This window comes from Phyllobates terribilis, unplaced genomic scaffold, assembly GCF_046119375.1.
Source record: "Phyllobates terribilis strain yellow unplaced genomic scaffold, ASM4611937v1 Scaffold_8__6_contigs__length_399053987, whole genome shotgun sequence".
NCBI classification, from domain to species: domain Eukaryota; kingdom Metazoa; phylum Chordata; class Amphibia; order Anura; family Dendrobatidae; genus Phyllobates; species Phyllobates terribilis.
Window position 1 is genome coordinate 391,676,966 of NW_027362768.1, and position 17,608 is coordinate 391,694,573.

Sequence of the window (17,608 nt, forward strand, 5' to 3'; positions counted from 1 at the left end):
CAGGTCCTCCTCGCTGGTGGGCTGCAACATAAGAAGGCAGAGGTAGGTGTGCGCGTCGGGCGCCTGAGCTGTGGGTGCACATGGTGCCGAGCAGCCGGCCGCGGTGCAGGCGGAGAGCGAGGCAGATGCACATTAATAATGCAGCGGTCGCTCCCCTGTGAGGATCACATTCTGGACACAAAACTATTTTTATGCCGATCTGCAGTAAACTGATCACTCCATCAGCAAGAAAGGTCAGCGCATCTCCGCGAGCATCGGGCCCCCAACACGAGCCGCGAGCATCGGGCCCCCAACACGAGCCGCGAGCATCGGGCCCCCAACACGAGCCGCGAGCATCGGGCCCCCAACACGAGCCGCGAGCATCCGGCCCCCAACACGAGCCGCGAGCATCGGGCCCCCAACACGAGCCGCGAGCATCGGGCCCCCAACACGAGCCGCGAGCATCCGGCCCCCAACACGAGCCGAGAGCATCCGGCCCCCAACACGAGCCGAGAGCATCCGGCCCCCAACACGAGCCGCGAGCATCGGGCCCCCAACACGAGCCGAGAGCATCGGGCCCCCAACACGAGCCGAGAGCATCGGGCCCCCAACACGAGCCGAGAGCATCTGGCCCCCAACACCAGCATCCGGCCCCCAACACCAGAAGTGCATCTCCGCGAGCATCCGGCCCCCAACACGAGCCGAGAGCATCCGGCCCCCAACACGAGCCGCGAGCATCGGGCCCCCAACACGAGCCGCGAGCATCGGGCCCCCAACACGAGCCGCGAGCATCCGGCCCCCAACACGAGCCGCGAGCATCCGGCCCCCAACACGAGCCGAGAGCATCCGGCCCCCAACACGAGACGCGAGCATCGGGCCCCCAACACGAGCCGAGAGCATCCGGCCCCCAACACCAGCCGCAAGCATCCGGCCCCCAACACCAGAAGTGCATCTCCGCGAGCATCCGGCCCCGAACACGAGCCGCGAGCATCCGGCCCCAACACGAGCCGAGAGCATCCGGCCCCCAACACGAGCCGAGAGCATCGGGCCCCCAACACGAGCCGCGAGCATCGGGCCCCCAACACGAGCCGCGAGCATCGGGCCCCCAACACGAGCCGCGAGCATCGGGCCCCCAACACGAGCCGCGAGCATCGGGCCCCCAACACGAGCCGCGAGCATCGGGCCCCCAACACCAGCCGCGAGCATCGGGCCCCCAACACCAGCCGCGAGCATCGGGCCCCGAACACCAGCCGCGCGCCTCGTGCTACTGACCTGACAGCTCGCTGCCGCCTGCTTGGACTCCTCGTTCAGGAGGCTCAGCATCTTCTCCACCTTCCCCAGTTCTTCTGCATTAATGTAATCAGTGTCTGCAAGAAAGGGGTTGACTGGTAATGAAGCAGCACCGGGGGCCCCACCCTATGGGGGTCTCGGGTGTCACTCAGCTGCCAATAAATCTAGGGATTGCTCTAAACCCGCGAGTCATTTACTCTCCAGAAAGACTATTCTAGAAACATTCCCCCCGAATAAAACCTCCCCGGAGAAGTGAGAAAGTGCCCCCCAAACCAGAGGACAAATTCATAGACCCCCCCCAACATAGTACACCGCACCCCTTCCCCGTGTAGATATTACTCCCCACCCCTACATCCCGCCCCCCCGTGTAGATAATACTCCCCACCCCTACATCCCCCCGTGTAGATAATACTCCCCCCACCCGTACATTCCCCCCGTGTAGATAATACTCCCCACCCGTACATCCTCCCCGTGTAGATAATACTCCCCACCCGTACATTCCCCCCGTGTAGATAATACTCCCCACCCCTACATCCACCCCCGTGTAGATAATACTCCCCACCCTACATCCCCCCCGTGTAGATAATACTCCCCACCCCTACATCCCCCTCCCCGTGTAGATAATACTCCCCCACCCTACATCCCCCCGTGTAGATAATACTCCCCACCCCTACATCCCCCTCCCCGTGTAGATAATACTCCCCCACCCCTACATCCCCCTCCCCGTGTAGATAATACTCCCCCACCCCTACATCCCGCCCCCCCGTGTAGATAATACTCCCCACCCCTACATCCCGCCCCCCGTGTAGATAATACTCCGCACCCCTACATCCCGCCCCCCCCGTGTAGATAATACTCCCCACCCCTACATCCCGCCCCCCCCGTGTAGATAATACTCCCCACCCCTACATCCCGCCCCCCGTGTAGATAATACTCCCCACCCCTACATCCCCCCCGTGTAGATAATACTCCGCACCCCTACATCCCCCCCGTGTAGATAATACTCCGCACCCCTACATCCCCCCCGTGTAGATAATACTCCCCACCTCTACATCCCGCCCCCCCGTGTAGATAATACTCCCCACCCCTACATCCTCCATGTAGATAATACTCCCCACCCCTACATCCCCCCCGTGTAGATAATACTCCGCACCCCTACATCCCCCCCGTGTAGATAATACTCCCCACCTCTACATCCCGCCCCCCGTGTAGATAATACTCCCCACCCCTACATCCCCCCCGTGTAGATAATACTCCCCACCCCTACATCCACCCCCGTGTAGATAATACTCCCCACCCCTACATCCCCCCCGTGTAGATAATACTCCCCACCCCTACATCCCCCTCCCCGTGTAGATAATACTCCCCCACCCTACATCCCCCCGTGTAGATAATACTCCCCACCCCTACATCCCCCTCCCCGTGTAGATAATACTCCCCCACCCCTACATCCCCCTCCCCGTGTAGATAATACTCCCCCACCCCTACATCCCGCCCCCCCGTGTAGATAATACTCCCCACCCCTACATCCCGCCCCCCCGTGTAGATAATACTCCGCACCCCTACATCCCGCCCCCCGTGTAGATAATACTCCCCACCCCTACATCCCGCCCCCCCCGTGTAGATAATACTCCCCACCCCTACATCCCGCCCCCCCGTGTAGATAATACTCCCCACCCCTACATCCCCCCCGTGTAGATAATACTCCGCACCCCTACATCCCCCCCGTGTAGATAATACTCCGCACCCCTACATCCCCCCCGTGTAGATAATACTCCCCACCTCTACATCCCGCCCCCCCGTGTAGATAATACTCCCCACCCCTACATCCTCCATGTAGATAATACTCCCCACCCCTACATCCCCCCCCCGTGTAGATAATACTCCGCACCCCTACATCCCCCCCGTGTAGATAATACTCCCCACCTCTACATCCCGCCCCCCGTGTAGATAATACTCCCCACCCCTACATCCCCCCCGGGTAGATAATACTCCCCACCCCTACATACCCCCCGTGTAGATAATACTCCCCACCCCTACATCCCCCCCGTGTAGATAATACTCCCCACCCCTACATCCCCCTCCCCGTGTAGATAATACTCCCCCACCCCTACATCCCCCTCCCCGTGTAGATAATACTCCCCCACCCCTACATCCCGCCCCCCCGTGTAGATAATACTCCCCACCCCTACATCCCGCCCCCCCGTGTAGATAATACTCCGCACCCCTACATCCCGCCCCCCCGTGTAGATAATACTCCCCACCCCTACATCCCGCCCCCCCGTGTAGATAATACTCCCCACCCCTACATCCCCCCCGTGTAGATAATACTCCGCACCCTACATCCCCCCCGTGTAGATAATACTCCGCACCCCTACATCCCCCCCGTGTAGATAATACTCCCACCTCTACATCCCGCCCCCCCGTGTAGATAATACTCCCCACCCCTACATCCTCCATGTAGATAATACTCCCCACCCCTACATCCCCCCCCCGTGTAGATAATACTCCGCACCCCTACATCCCCCCGTGTAGATAATACTCCCCACCTCTACATCCCGCCCCCCGTGTAGATAATACTCCCCACCCCTACATCCCCCCCGGGTAGATAATACTCCCCACCCCTACATACCCCCCGTGTAGATAATACTCCCCACCCCTACATCCCCCCCGTGTAGATAATACTCCCCACCCCTACATCCCCCTCCCGTGTAGATAATACTCCCCCACCCCTACATCCCCCTCCCCGTGTAGATAATACTCCCCCACCCCTACATCCCGCCCCCCCGTGTAGATAATACTCCCCACCCCTACATCCCGCCCCCCCGTGTAGATAATACTCCGCACCCCTACATCCCGCCCCCCCCGTGTAGATAATACTCCCCACCCCTACATCCCGCCCCCCCCGTGTAGATAATACTCCCCACCCCTACATCCCGCCCCCCCGTGTAGATAATACTCCCCACCCCTACATCCCCCCCGTGTAGATAATACTCCGCACCCCTACATCCCCCCCGTGTAGATAATACTCCGCACCCCTACATCCCCCCCGTGTAGATAATACTCCCCACCTCTACATCCTCCATGTAGATAATACTCCCCACCCCTACATCCCCCCCCCGTGTAGATAATACTCCGCACCCCTACATCCCCCCCGTGTAGATAATACTCCCCACCTCTACATCCCGCCCCCCGTGTAGATAATACTCCCCACCCCTACATCCCCCCGGGTAGATAATACTCCCCACCCCTACATACCCCCCGTGTAGATAATACTCCCCACCCCTACATCCCCCCCGTGTAGATAATACTCCCCACCTCTACATCCCCCCCGTGTAGATAATACTCCCCACCTCTACATCCCCCCCGTGTAGATAATACTCCCCACCCCTACATCCTCCATGTAGATAATACTCCCCACCCCTACATCCCCCCCGTGTAGATAATACTCCCCACCTCTACATCCCCCCCGTGTAGATAATACTCCCCACCTCTACATCCCGCCCCCCCGTGTAGATAATACTCCCCACCCCTACATCCTCCATGTAGATAATACTCCCCACCCCTACATCCCCCCCCGTGTAGATAATACTCCGCACCCCTACATCCCCCCCGTGTAGATAATACTCCCCACCTCTACATCCCGCCCCCCGTGTAGATAATACTCCCCACCCCTACATCCCCCCGGGTAGATAATACTCCCCACCCTACATACCCCCCGTGTAGATAATACTCCCCACCCCTACATCCCCCCCGTGTAGATAATACTCCCCACCTCTACATCCCCCCCGTGTAGATAATACTCCCCACCTCTACATCCCCCCCGTGTAGATAATACTCCCCACCCCTACATCCTCCATGTAGATAATACTCCCCACCCCTACATCCCCCCGTGTAGATAATACTCCCCACCTCTACATCCCCCCGTGTAGATAATACTCCCCACCTCTACATCCCGCCCCCCCGTGTAGATAATACTCCCCACCCCTACATCCTCCATGTAGATAATACTCCGCACCCCTACATCCCCCCGTGTAGATAATACTCCGCACCCCTACATCCCCCCATGTAGATAATACTCCCCACCCCTACATCCCGCCCCCCCGTGTAGATAATACTCCCCACCCCTACATCCTCCATGTAGATAATACTCCGCACCCCTACATCCCCCCCGTGTAGATAATACTCCGCACCCCTACATCCCCCCCATGTAGATAATACTCCCCACCCCTACATCCCGCCCCCCCGTGTAGATAATACTCCGCACCCCTACATCCACCCCCGTGTAGATAATACTCCGCACCCCTACATCCCCATGTAGATAATACTCCGCACCCCTACATCCCCCCGTGTAGATAATACTCCGCACCCCTACATCCACCCCCGTGTAGATAATACTCCCCACCCCTACATCCCCCCCATGTAGATAATACTTCGCACCCCTACATCCACCCCCCGTGTAGATAATACTCCGCACCCCTACATCCCCCCCATGTAGATAATACTCCGCACCCCTACATCCACCCCCGTGTAGATAATACTCCGCACCCCTAAATCCCCCTCCCCGTGTAGATAATACTCCCCACCTCTACATCCCGCCCCCCCCGTGTAGATAATACTCCCCACCCCTACATCCTCCATGTAGATAATACTCCCCACCCGTACATCCACCCCCGTGTAGATAATACTCCCCACCCCTACATCCCCCCCGTGTAGATAATACTCTGCACCCCTACATCCCCCCCGTGTAGATAATACTCCGCACCCCTACATCCCCCCATGTAGATAATACTCCCCACCCCTACATCCCCCCCGTGTAGATAATACTCCGCACCCCTACATCCCGCCCCCCCGTGTAGATAATACTCCCCACTCCTACATCCACCCCCGTGTAGATAATACTCCGCACCCCTACATCCCCCCCGTGTAGATAATACTCTGCACCCCTACATCCACCCCCGTGTAGATAATACTCCCCACCCCTATATCCCCCTCCCCGTGTAGATAATACTCCGCACCCCTACATCCCCCCCATGTAGATAATACTCCCCACCTCTACATCCCGCCCCCCCGTGTAGATAATACTCCGCACCCCTACATCCCCCCCGTGTAGATAATACTCCGCACCCCTACATCCCCCCCATGTAGATAATACTCCGCACCCCTACATCCACCCCGTGTAGATAATACTCCGCACCCCTACATCCCCCCCGTGTAGATAATACTCCGCACCCCTACATCCCCCCCATGTAGATAATACTCCCCGCCCCCCCGTGTAGATAATACTCCGCACCCCTACATCCACCCCCGTGTAGATAATACTCCGCACCCCTACATCCCCATGTAGATAATACTCCGCACCCCTACATCCCCCCCGTGTAGATAATACTCCGCACCCCTACATCCCCCCCATGTAGATAATACTCCGCACCCCTACATCCCCCCCGTGTAGATAATACTCCGCACCCCTACATCCACCCCCATGTAGATAATACTCCGCACCCCTACATCCCCCCCGTGTAGATAATACTCCGCACCCCTACATCCACCCCCGTGTAGATAATACTCCCCACCCCTATATCCCCCTCCCCGTGTAGATAATACTCCGCACCCCTACATCCCCCCCATGTAGATAATACTCCCCACCTCTACATCCCGCCCCCCCGTGTAGATAATACTCCGCACCCCTACATCCCCCCCGTGTAGATAATACTCCGCACCCCTACATCCCCCCCATGTAGATAATACTCCGCACCCCTACATCCACCCCGTGTAGATAATACTCCGCACCCCTACATCCCCCCCGTGTAGATAATACTCCGCACCCCTACATCCACCCCCGTGTAGATAATACTCCGCACCCCTACATCCCCCCAGTGTAGATAATACTCCGCACCCCTACATCCACCCCCGTGTAGATAATACTCCCCACCCCTACATCCCCCTCCCCGTGTAGATAATACTCCACACCCCTACATCCACCCCGTGTAGATAATACTCCGCACCCCTACATCCCCCCCATGTAGATAATACTCTGCACCCCTACATCCACCCCCGTGTAGATAATACTCCCCACCCCTACATCCACCCCCGTGTAGATAATATAATTGTTTCACCCCAGTCTCTCCCGGACCCCCCACACTTCTCCTGACCCTTCCACCCGTCCATAACGGTAGAGGAGCTGCCCCTCCATGTTCTGCACTATGATCATTGTCCCGCCGATCACTCTGGTGTCACTTCTCGGTCCCCGGGTTTCTTGGATACCTGACCTGCACCCCGACCTTCCAGCCTGGGGGGGGCGCAGCTCTGGACAATATGGCAGCCAGTTACGTACAGGCCTGCAGCGAGAAATGCTTCTTGTCAGCCGGCGGCGGCGGCGGTGCGCTGCCCTCGCTCTGTCCCAGCAGGTAGTGGAGCGAGCGCAGCTGGAAGCAGGGATCGGCCAGTAAGACTGTTGTCGCTCGCTGGATCCTAGAGGAGAGAGATGATGGTGAGATCAGAATGAGGAGGATGGGAGTAGCAGTACTTCCAGGATGGAGCAGGGTCGCATGCTGCAAGGAGGGGATGCAGAAATTACAGGGGGGAGGGGGTGGTGAGCCGCGAGGAGCCGGAGGAGCCATGAGGAGCCCAGATGGGATCAGGTTTCCGGCTCTGGGTCTCTCTCCGGCAGCAGAAGTGAAGAGGATGGAGCCCTGGGGAGCGCTGCTCCGATCAGTCCATTATCTGTAGAGACCGCCACTCACATTACAGCGCCTTAACCCCTCGTATGCTGCAGCCCCGGGGCGGCTTTAACCTATTATATGCCACCGCCTCCTCATGAACCCCTCGCGTGCTACAGCTCTCGATGTTCACCCCCATAGATCAGTTTTCCTCTGCATTACGAGCTTCTGCCGGATCCCAGAGAAGCAGATCGCAGCGGCCATGGCGGTTCGGACTAATAATCTTTATTACTACCGGGCAAATGTCCCAGGACAGGAGGCTGCTGTCCACAGCCGGCTCCATTCCCTCGATGGGCCCTGGAAGAGTTGAAGTAGCCATTAAGAGCCGCGCTCGGGCAGAGACTCCCCCCGGGCAGCAGAGACGCAGCCAATGAGCGGCAGCGAGGGCGGCAGAGACACGAGAGCTGCCGGCAGCATCACAACTCTCCACAAAGTCCTCAGCTCCGGCGGCCGCCGCCGACAACTTCATCTCCTCCGTGGGAATCTGAGGAGCTTCTGACCCCGGAGACGTCTCCTTGCCCGAGACATGACCACGGGCGCAGCCGCGGCCCCTCCAGCACAGAGCTGACCGTCCCTGCTGGCCACAACCAGGTAACCGGACACCATGGTAACGGAGGGCGGCCCGCGGGGATGGACTCTGATCCTGGCGACTCTGCTACTCCGAGGCCCCTCGGCTGCCGGCTGCCCCTCCGGCTGCATCTGCGCCTCGGACCTCCTGAGCTGCAGCCGGTCGGCTCTGACCCAGGTTCCTGACAAGCTGCCGCCCTGGTCGGTCACTGTGGACTTGAGTCACAACAGCCTCAGCTTTCTGCCCAGTAACTGGCTGTCGGGGGTCCCCGATATCCTCATTTTACGTCTCAATCACAATGAGCTGAAACGGCTGCCGGTGGGATCCCTGCACAACGCCTCCGGCCTGCGGCACCTGGACCTCTCCTCCAACAAGCTGCAGAGCATCGCGGGGGCGGCCTTCCACCTGCTGCCGAGCCTGGAGGAGCTGCTGCTCTACAACAACCACATCGCGCGGGTGGAGGAGGCGGCGTTCTCCAGACTCCACAACATCCAGAAGATCTACCTGAGCTGGAACCACCTGAGCAGCTTCTCCTTCAGCTCCGTCCACAACCTGACGCTGCCCAACCTACGCACCCTGGACCTGTCCTCCAACAGGTTCCCCGAGCTGCCCCTGGAGGAGATGTCCGCCCTTCCCGCCTTCATCAAGAACGGCCTGTACCTGCACAACAACCCGCTGACCTGCAGCTGCGCCCTCCACGCCCTCGTCTCCCACTGGAGGCAGCGCGGATTCCTGTCCGTCCTCCATTTCTCCCGGGAGCACACCTGCCTGTACCTGGGGAATCCTCGGGCCGTGGTCCAGATCCTGGAGGCCCAGAAAGGACTTGACAATTGCTCCACAGGACTTGGGCAAGAACTTGCAGAGCCTGGACTGAAGGTCCTGGTGGGGCGGAGGCTCCTGGTGACCTGCAATACCAGCCTGCCCCAGGAGAACAGCACCTACCTGTGGATCTCGCCCGCCTACGACTTCATCCTCCCTCCCGGAACCAGTAACCAGAGTTTTAGGATCCACCCCAACGGCAGCCTAGAGATCCAGCGGGCGCAGCCCTGGCACTCCGGGGTGTATCTGTGCATTGCATTCAACAGGCGGCTCAGCTACAACGCCACGCATGAGGTGAATGTGACCGTCCATTACCCCAAGCACGAGGTGGAGGCCTTCAACACGGGCCTCACCACCCTCCTGGGCTGTGTGGTCAGCCTGGTCCTGGTCTTCATTTACCTCTACATGACTCCATGCCGATGTTTCCGCTGCTGCTCGAAGCCCTCGCAGACCCCCAGCCCCCCGCAGGAAAGCAGCGCTCAATCCTCCATACTCTGTGGCACTCCTCCAGTGTGTGAGGGGCCCAACAGCCGCAAGGTGGGAGCCAGCCGCCATGTCGTCTTCTTGGAGCCAATCAAAGAAGGAAGACCTGAGAAGAACCCAAAGGTCCTGCAGCTGCGGTCAGACTCGGACTCGGCCAGCTCCGTCTTCTCAGACTGTCTGATCGTGCAGACATAAAGGCTGCGGGGGTCCGTGGGACCCCCCCCACTCTGCAACGTCCCGCATGTCTCATGGGACAAGCCGAGATCCATCCCAGCAATGTACCGGAGGACACTGACGGTCGGGACCCCGGGAAGCCGCCATCTTCAACTCTTCATACTAATAAAAGGTTTCTCAGTCTTTCACCAGAGACGTCTCTAGATTCATGTGTGCGCTGTTGACGTCACCAGCCCCGGCGATGGGAGGTCACCAGCCCCCGCGATGGGAGGTCGCCAGCCCCCGCGATGGGAGGTCGCCAGCCCCCGCGATGGGAGGTCACCAGCTCCGGCGATGGGAGGTCACCAGCTCCGGCGATGGGAGGTCGCCAGCCCCCGCGATGGGAGGTCGCCAGCCCCCGCGATGGGAGGTCGCCAGCCCCCGCGATGGGAGGTCGCCAGCCCCCGCGATGGGAGGTCGCCAGCCCCCGCGATGGGAGGTCACCAGCTCCGGCGATGGGAGGTCGCCAGCCCCCGCGATGGGAGGTCGCCAGCCCCCGCGATGGGAGGTCGCCAGCCCCCGCGATGGGAGGTCGCCAGCCCCCGCGATGGGAGGTCACCAGCTCCGGCGATGGGAGGTCGCCAGCTTCCCCCCCGATGGGAGGTCGCCAGCTTCCCCCCCGATGGGAGGTCACCAGCTTCCCCCCCGATGGGAGGTCACCAGCCCCCGCGATGGGAGGTCACCAGCCCCCGCGATGGGAGGTCACCAGCCCCCGCGATGGGAGGTCACCAGCCCCCGCGATGGGAGGTCACCAGCCCCCCCCCCCGATGGGAGGTCACCAGCTTCCCCCCCGATGGGAGGTCACCAGCCCCCGCGATGGGAGGTCACCAGCCCCCGCGATGGGAGGTCACCAGCCCCCGCGATGGGAGGTCACCAGCCCCGGCGATGGGAGGTCACCAGCCCCGGCGATGGGAGGTCACCAGCCCCCCCCCCCCCGATGGAAGGTCACCAGCCCCGGCGATGGGAGGTCACCAGCCCCCCCCCCCCCCCCCGATGGGAGGTCACCAGCCCCGGCGATGGGAGGTCACCAGCCCCCCCCCCCGATGGGAGGTCACTGCTCAGCTGATGTGATGTCACCGCTGTGATATTCAGCCCGTGGTGGAGGGTTAGGTGCTCCTCCCGGTGATATTCGACCCCTGTCCCCGGCGGTGGTCCGGGGGGTGGAGGTTCGGCGGTCTCCCTGCGTTCGTCATCCTAGCTAAGTGCTGGAGTGTTTTGTACATCAGGCGAGATCCCGGGGGTCCGCAGCCGCCATCCAGGAGCCACCAGCAGCTCCCAGCATGCACTGAAGAGCAGCGAGAATCACTGAATACAGACCCCGGGAACATCACATTCTGCGGCCTCCACCTCCAGTTACAGTGGAGCAGTCATCACACTGCAGGTAATGAGGCCGCCGGGGGCTGCAGACGATCCGAGCAGCGGCAGCTGACGGTGGAGGCTGCAGACGATCTGAGCAGCCGCACCTGACAGTGCAGGCTGCCGCCCGTCCGTCACTACACAGATATGACCCTCAATTACACCCCGGTCGCGTGTCCGGACTCACCCTTGGGGTTCACCATCGACCAACAGACGTACGAGAATACCGGTCACCGCCACCAGAATCGGGTAATGGTCCACGCTCTCCAGACCTGGGGGAGGGGAGGACAGGGCTTTAGCGGGGAGTGCGGGGTTAATGGGGGCTCGGGGCTGAGGTCTTCCCTCACCTGGTAATCGAAGGGTGACCACCCTGTCAAACAGGTTCCTCTCGGCCGTCACTCGGTTCAAGACCTGATTCAGAAGCTGCAAAAATGGGAAAACCCCAAAAAACTGAGGCCGAGCAGTCCTATGTAAACAGATCCTTACATCGGGGGTTAACGGGCCGAGCAGTCCTATGTAAACAGATCCTTACATCGGGGGTTAACGGGCCGAGCAGTCCTATGTAAACAGATCCTTACATCGGGGGGTTTACGGGCCGAGCAGTCCTATGTAAACAGATCCTTACACCAGGAGTTAATGGGCTGAGCAGTCCTATGCAAATAGATCCTTACACTGGGGGTTAGCGGGTCGAGTAGTCCTATGTAAACATCCTTACACTGGGGGTTAACGGGCCTAGCAGTCCTATGTAAAAAGATCATTATACCAAGGGTTAGCGGGCCGAGCAGTCCTATGTAAATATATTCTTACACCGGGGTTAGCGGGCCAAGCAGTGCTATGTAAACAAATCCTTACACCAGGAGTTAATGGGCCGAGCAGTCCTATGCAAATAGATCCTTACACTGGGGGTTAGAGACTCGAGTAGTCCTATGTAAACAGATCCTTACACCAGGGGTTAATGGGCCGAGCAGTCCTATGTAAATAGATCTTCACACTAGGGTTAACAGGTCGAGCAGTCCTATGTAAACAGATCCTTACATGTGGGTATAATCGGCTGTAGTGACGCTGTGGTTACTACGATCTATTACTCGCTGTTGTCAGCCGCAGCACGCTGTGGTGACTGCGATCTCTACAGTTTACACAACCCGGCAGAATTTTTCCTTTCTTGGCCTTGTTTCCGAGAATATGAATGATAACAAAAATGATGGTTACTTACCGGTAATAGGATTTTCCAGAACCCACGACAGCACCAGAGGAGAGAGGATCCGCCCCAAGAACAGGAAACCCTACAGGTTTAACAGGCGGAGCCGTCTGCCATGCCTCAGTGGTTAGCCCGGCATCAGGGGAACCCCGTTTGGTTAGTTTAGACAGTATTCACATACATGGAATCTCCAACATTATGAATTTAGTGCGGAGCCCAGACGAGAAGGTATAAATATATATTTGTATTTACATCACACATGCATGCTCTCTCTTTTTTTTTTTGCGACACCCTGTGATTCACACGTGCATCCTCCACCCTAAAGGGGTGAGAAGGAGGGAATAAGTCAGGGTGCTGTCGTGGGTTATGGAAAATCCGATAACCGGTAAGTAATCATCATTTTTCCCAATCCCCATGACAGCACCATAGGAGAGATTGCAAATGAATCCCCCTAGGGAGGGACCACCGCTTGTAGGACTTTCCTTCCGAAAGACAAATCCCCAACACCCAGATCCACCCTGTAGTGCTTGAAAAAAAGTGGAGGGTGAAGACCACGTGGCAGCCCTACAGATCTGCTCCAGGGAAGCATTTGCCCTTTCCGTCCAGGAAGTAGAGACCACCCTTGTGGAGTGTGCCTTAATGTTATCAGGAGGGGAGAACCCCCCCCCCCCGAAGTGTAGGCCAGGGCAAATCCCGGTCCTGACCCATCTCGCTATGGATCCTTTGGACGCGGCCCGGCCCTTCCTGGGACCCTGGAAGAGAATAAACAGGGAGGTAGATTTCCTGAATTTCCTGAATTCCCTGCTTGACTTGAAGGTTCTTTTACACCACCGCGAGCCATACAAGAGACCGGGCGCACCACAGAGGAGACCGCGGCCATCAGAAGGTGAGTATAATAGCCTAAAGCCGTACAAGAGACCGGGCGCACCACAGAGGAGACCGGGGACCATCAGAAGGTGAGTATAATAGCCTAAAGCCGTACAAGAGACCGGGCGCACCACAGAGGAGACCGGGGACCATCAGAAGGTGAGTATAATAGCCTAAAGCCGTACAAGAGACTGGGTGCACCACAGAGGAGACCGCGGCCATCAGAAGGCGAGTATAATAGCCTAAAGCCGTACAAGAGACCGGGCGCACCACAGAGGAGACCGCGGCCATCAGAAGGTGAGTATAATAGCCTAAAGCCGTACAAGAGACTGGACGCACCACAGAGGAGACCGCGGCCATCAGAAGGTGAGTATAATAGCCTAAAGCCCTACAAGAGACCGGGCGCACCACAGAGGAGACCGCGGGCCATCAGAAAGTGAGTATAATAGCCTAAAGCCGTACAAGAGACCGGGCGCACCACAGAGGAGACCGCGGGCCATCAGAAGGTGAGTATAATAGCCTAAAGCCGTACAAGAGACAGGGCGCACCACAGAGGAGACCGCGAGCCATCAGAAGGTGAGTATAATAGCCTAAAGCCGTACAAGAGACCGGGCGCACCACAGAGGAGACCGGGGACCATCAGAAGGTGAGTATAATAGCCTAAAGCCGTACAAGAGACTGGACGCACCACAGAGGAGACCGCGGCCATCAGAAGGTGAGTATAATAGCCTAAAGCCGTACAAGAGACCGGGCGCACCACAGAGGAGACCGTGGGCCATCAGAAGGTGAGTATAATAGCCTAAAGGACCAAACAGCTGCTCTCAGTTGTGGAACAGACTCCGAGCGACTGACTGCTCTAAAAAAATTTGACTATCAGGGTGGACCGCGACCCAAAGAGGGCTCCCAAGGCCACCGAGTGAACCTTAAGTGTGGTCCTTTATAGCCCCATTTCTCACCCCTTTTGTAGGAATTCCAGAATTCCGACATATTGGGACTCCATGTTTTTTTAAAGGATTTATTCCTGAAAAATCCAGGAATTTCCTCCATATCCTGTAATATATGATCGATGTAGTTTTCTTCCTCGATTAAATAAGCGTGGATATTACATTTTCCGAACACCCCTTAGCTGTCAATAGCTGCCGCTCTAGCGCCGAGCTGTTAGATGAAGCTTCCTTATGTCAGGGTGATGTATGGGACCCTGGGATAGGAGGTCTGGAATTTTTGGAAATACTCACGGAGATGCTACTGATAGGCGACGTAGCTAGAGAACCGCAACCTTCTGGGCCACAAGGGTACCACTAGAAGCATTTCGGCCCCCTCTGTACGTACCTTCCTGAGAACTGCTGGAATCAGTTATAGAGTAGATCTCCTGGCCATTCGTTGAGAAGGGCGTCTACCCCCAACTGAGGTCTTTTGGATTTATTGTGAAGAATTTTTGAACTTTCCTGTTCAATTTCTTCGCAAATAGGTATATTTTTGGAACCCCCCCCAGAAATGGATGGGGGGGGGATGGATGGGGGAAGCAGCGGACTGCTTCTCCCAGCCCGCGTGCCAGCGGCAGTGTAAAAAAGAATAAAAAAAAGTAAAAATTAAAAATAAACCTTCATACTCACCTCTCCGGGCAGCCCCCGGTGTCCTCCTGGGCGATGCTGTCCCGTCGCTGTGTACTTACAGGACCTGCAGTGACGTCACTGATCACCTGATGGTCACGCGACCATCAGCTGATCGGTGATGTCAGCGATCACCTGACGGTTTCGTGACCATGAGGTGATCAGTACCGGCAGCAATCAGCTGATGGTCACGTGATTGCTGATGTCACTGCTGTAGAAATGATCCGGATCGTCGTGGGACAGTCATGATCGTGGATTATGTCATTGACTGGTGAGGAATATTGTTGTTTGTGTTTTTCACGTTTTTTTCAGCAGATCGAGGGCTTTGCGGAGGCGGGTAGTAAAATAAATTGTAGAACTGTCATTAAAATACTTTATTCTGGCCGTGTCTTTTATCGAAAATGCGCCGACCATTTTACTATGCGGTTAGTAATGGGGGCTTCTTATAGACACCCTCCATTACTAACCTGGGCTTCACGTCAGCCGCCAATACAAGGCTGACGTGAACCCTAACCCCATTACCCCACTCGACACCACTATAGGGCAGCGTAGAAGAGCGAAGGCTAAGCGCTGGATTTGGCGCATCTTATGGATGCGCCATTTCTGGGACTGCTGAGGGGTGATATTAATAGCCGCGGAGGGGGCTAGTATCCATGGCCCCTTCGCTGGCTATTAATATCAGCCCGCAGCTGTCTAGTTTAGCCTTTGCTGGCTCGATTTTATAGGGGGACACCATGTCAATCTGGGGTCCCCCTGTAATCTAGCCAGTAAAGGCTAAACAAACAGCTGTGGGCTGATATTAATAGCCAGGGAACATTGTTGGCTAATGGCCCCTTCCCCGGCTACTAATATCAGCCCCCAGCGGTCGGCTTTCCCTCTGCTGGTTATAAAAATGACGCAGGAGCCCACATCAAATTTTCATTTTAGGCTTTGTGCCCATAATTCAGACGTAGCAGCGCTTTGGACGCAAATTTTTGCTGCGTCCAAAACGCTGCGTGCTATTGAACGCAAGTAAATCCAGATGTGTTCAGTGAACCATGCAGATTTACCGCATTCAATACTTTCTAGTGGTCAAATTTCTGTTGTGGAGACTAGCGACTCCGAAGAGAATTTGACATGCTGCGGTCCGGAAAGACGCACCGCATGTCAGTGTCCATGGGTGATTCGCCGCTTCTGATGCACGTATAGTGGACATGGGATTTCTAGAGATCCCATCCACGACGCTGTAACATCCGGATGCTGCAGGTTTGACGCTGCATAAATACGCAGCGTCAAACCTGCAGCGGCTCCTGATCGTGGCCACGTACCCAAACTCACCCGCAGCATGTCAAATTCTGTAGTGGACACGCTAGTCTCCGCTGCAGATTTAGACTGATTGACGGGTCATTATATGCAGTGGATTCACATGTACCAACAACAAAAGTGCGGAATTATAACTCCGCGTTTTGGATGCAACAAAAATACGTTGTGTCCAAAGTGCTGCTGAGTGCTGATCGGGGGGATGTAGCGGCTAACGAACCAGCTGTGAGATGTTAATTATGGCCAGGGAAATGTTTGCCTAGTGGCACCTTCCTAGGCTAAAAATAGCAGCTCACAGCTGCCGCATAAATTACGTGAATAGAAATGCTAATGAAGATTGGGTGAATGGGACTAGCTGACACTCAGCTTTTTTGTTTGGTAATGACCAGGTGACAATCAGACCTTTTCATGACGAAAACAAAGTAAAGAAACACACATGCACAGTGTAAACACTTTATTTGAAATACAACAGACTCATTCTTTTAATTGAATCAATACACTCACCCCAGTTCTATGGTAATCCAAGGGCTTAAGTAATGTCCCACCAACTTTATAGCTCCAAAAATTATTCGTTAATGCTCAAAAACGCTTAAAAAAAAATGCATGCGATTTTTCTGGCAAGGAGAGACAAAAACGCTCAGGAAATTTCTGCTTCAAATCTGCATTGTGGGCACATACCCTTAGGCGTCGATCTTTGACAACTGGCAGGATTTCTCATAAGGCTGTTAACTCTTTCCTGTTGGAAGACTCATCTATTACGTCTTGTGACTATCTCCCTTGCAGAATGCCTCCTTCTGCGTGGGACTTGCGTCTGTGGTGAGTATCATGGGGAACCCCTTGAGATAGATGGGTCTCGTTTGTCCACCATGTTCATGATAGTTGAGTATCCTTTGATATCACCCAGATTCCCAAGAAGGTTTGTTTTTGTCTTGGCTCTAGCCGGGACTTTTTTTAAGTTTATTAGTCACCCTAAGATTCTTGAGATCCGGGGTTACTGCCAGATTGCACTCGGACTCCGACTTTCCTACCACGAGTAGTCGTCCAGGTACAGGATGAAAATCACGTCTGCTTCCCTTACGTGCGCTGACATTCCCACCACTATTTTTGTAAAGACCCTTGGGGCCATGGATAGTCCAAAGGGAAGGACCTGGAATTGCAGAGGTGTTAAATGCCCCTTGATGTAGACCACCAGCCTTAGGAATCTTTG

General features: G+C 56.7%; 2 protein-coding genes across 2 annotated transcripts in view; one reads left to right on the forward strand and one right to left on the reverse strand.

The window, feature by feature from the left end:
• The window catches only part of RNF123 (ring finger protein 123), a gene marked incomplete at both ends in the record, with an annotated part of 96,460 nt that continues 78,852 nt past the window's right edge, over positions 1-17,608 (reverse strand). Inside the window, 5 exons of the mRNA XM_073645310.1 lie at positions 1-21; positions 1,252-1,346; positions 7,604-7,740; positions 11,615-11,699; positions 11,775-11,850. Of these exons, the coding sequence (XP_073501411.1) occupies positions 1-21; positions 1,252-1,346; positions 7,604-7,740; positions 11,615-11,699; positions 11,775-11,850 (414 nt within the window). The remainder of the gene's footprint in view (positions 22-1,251; positions 1,347-7,603; positions 7,741-11,614; positions 11,700-11,774; positions 11,851-17,608) is intronic.
• AMIGO3 (adhesion molecule with Ig like domain 3) lies at positions 7,610-10,189 on the forward strand. Its single transcript, XM_073645208.1, has one exon. It carries the CDS (start codon positions 8,593-8,595, stop codon positions 10,051-10,053), a length of 1,461 nt encoding a protein of 486 aa, XP_073501309.1. The 5' UTR covers positions 7,610-8,592; the 3' UTR covers positions 10,054-10,189.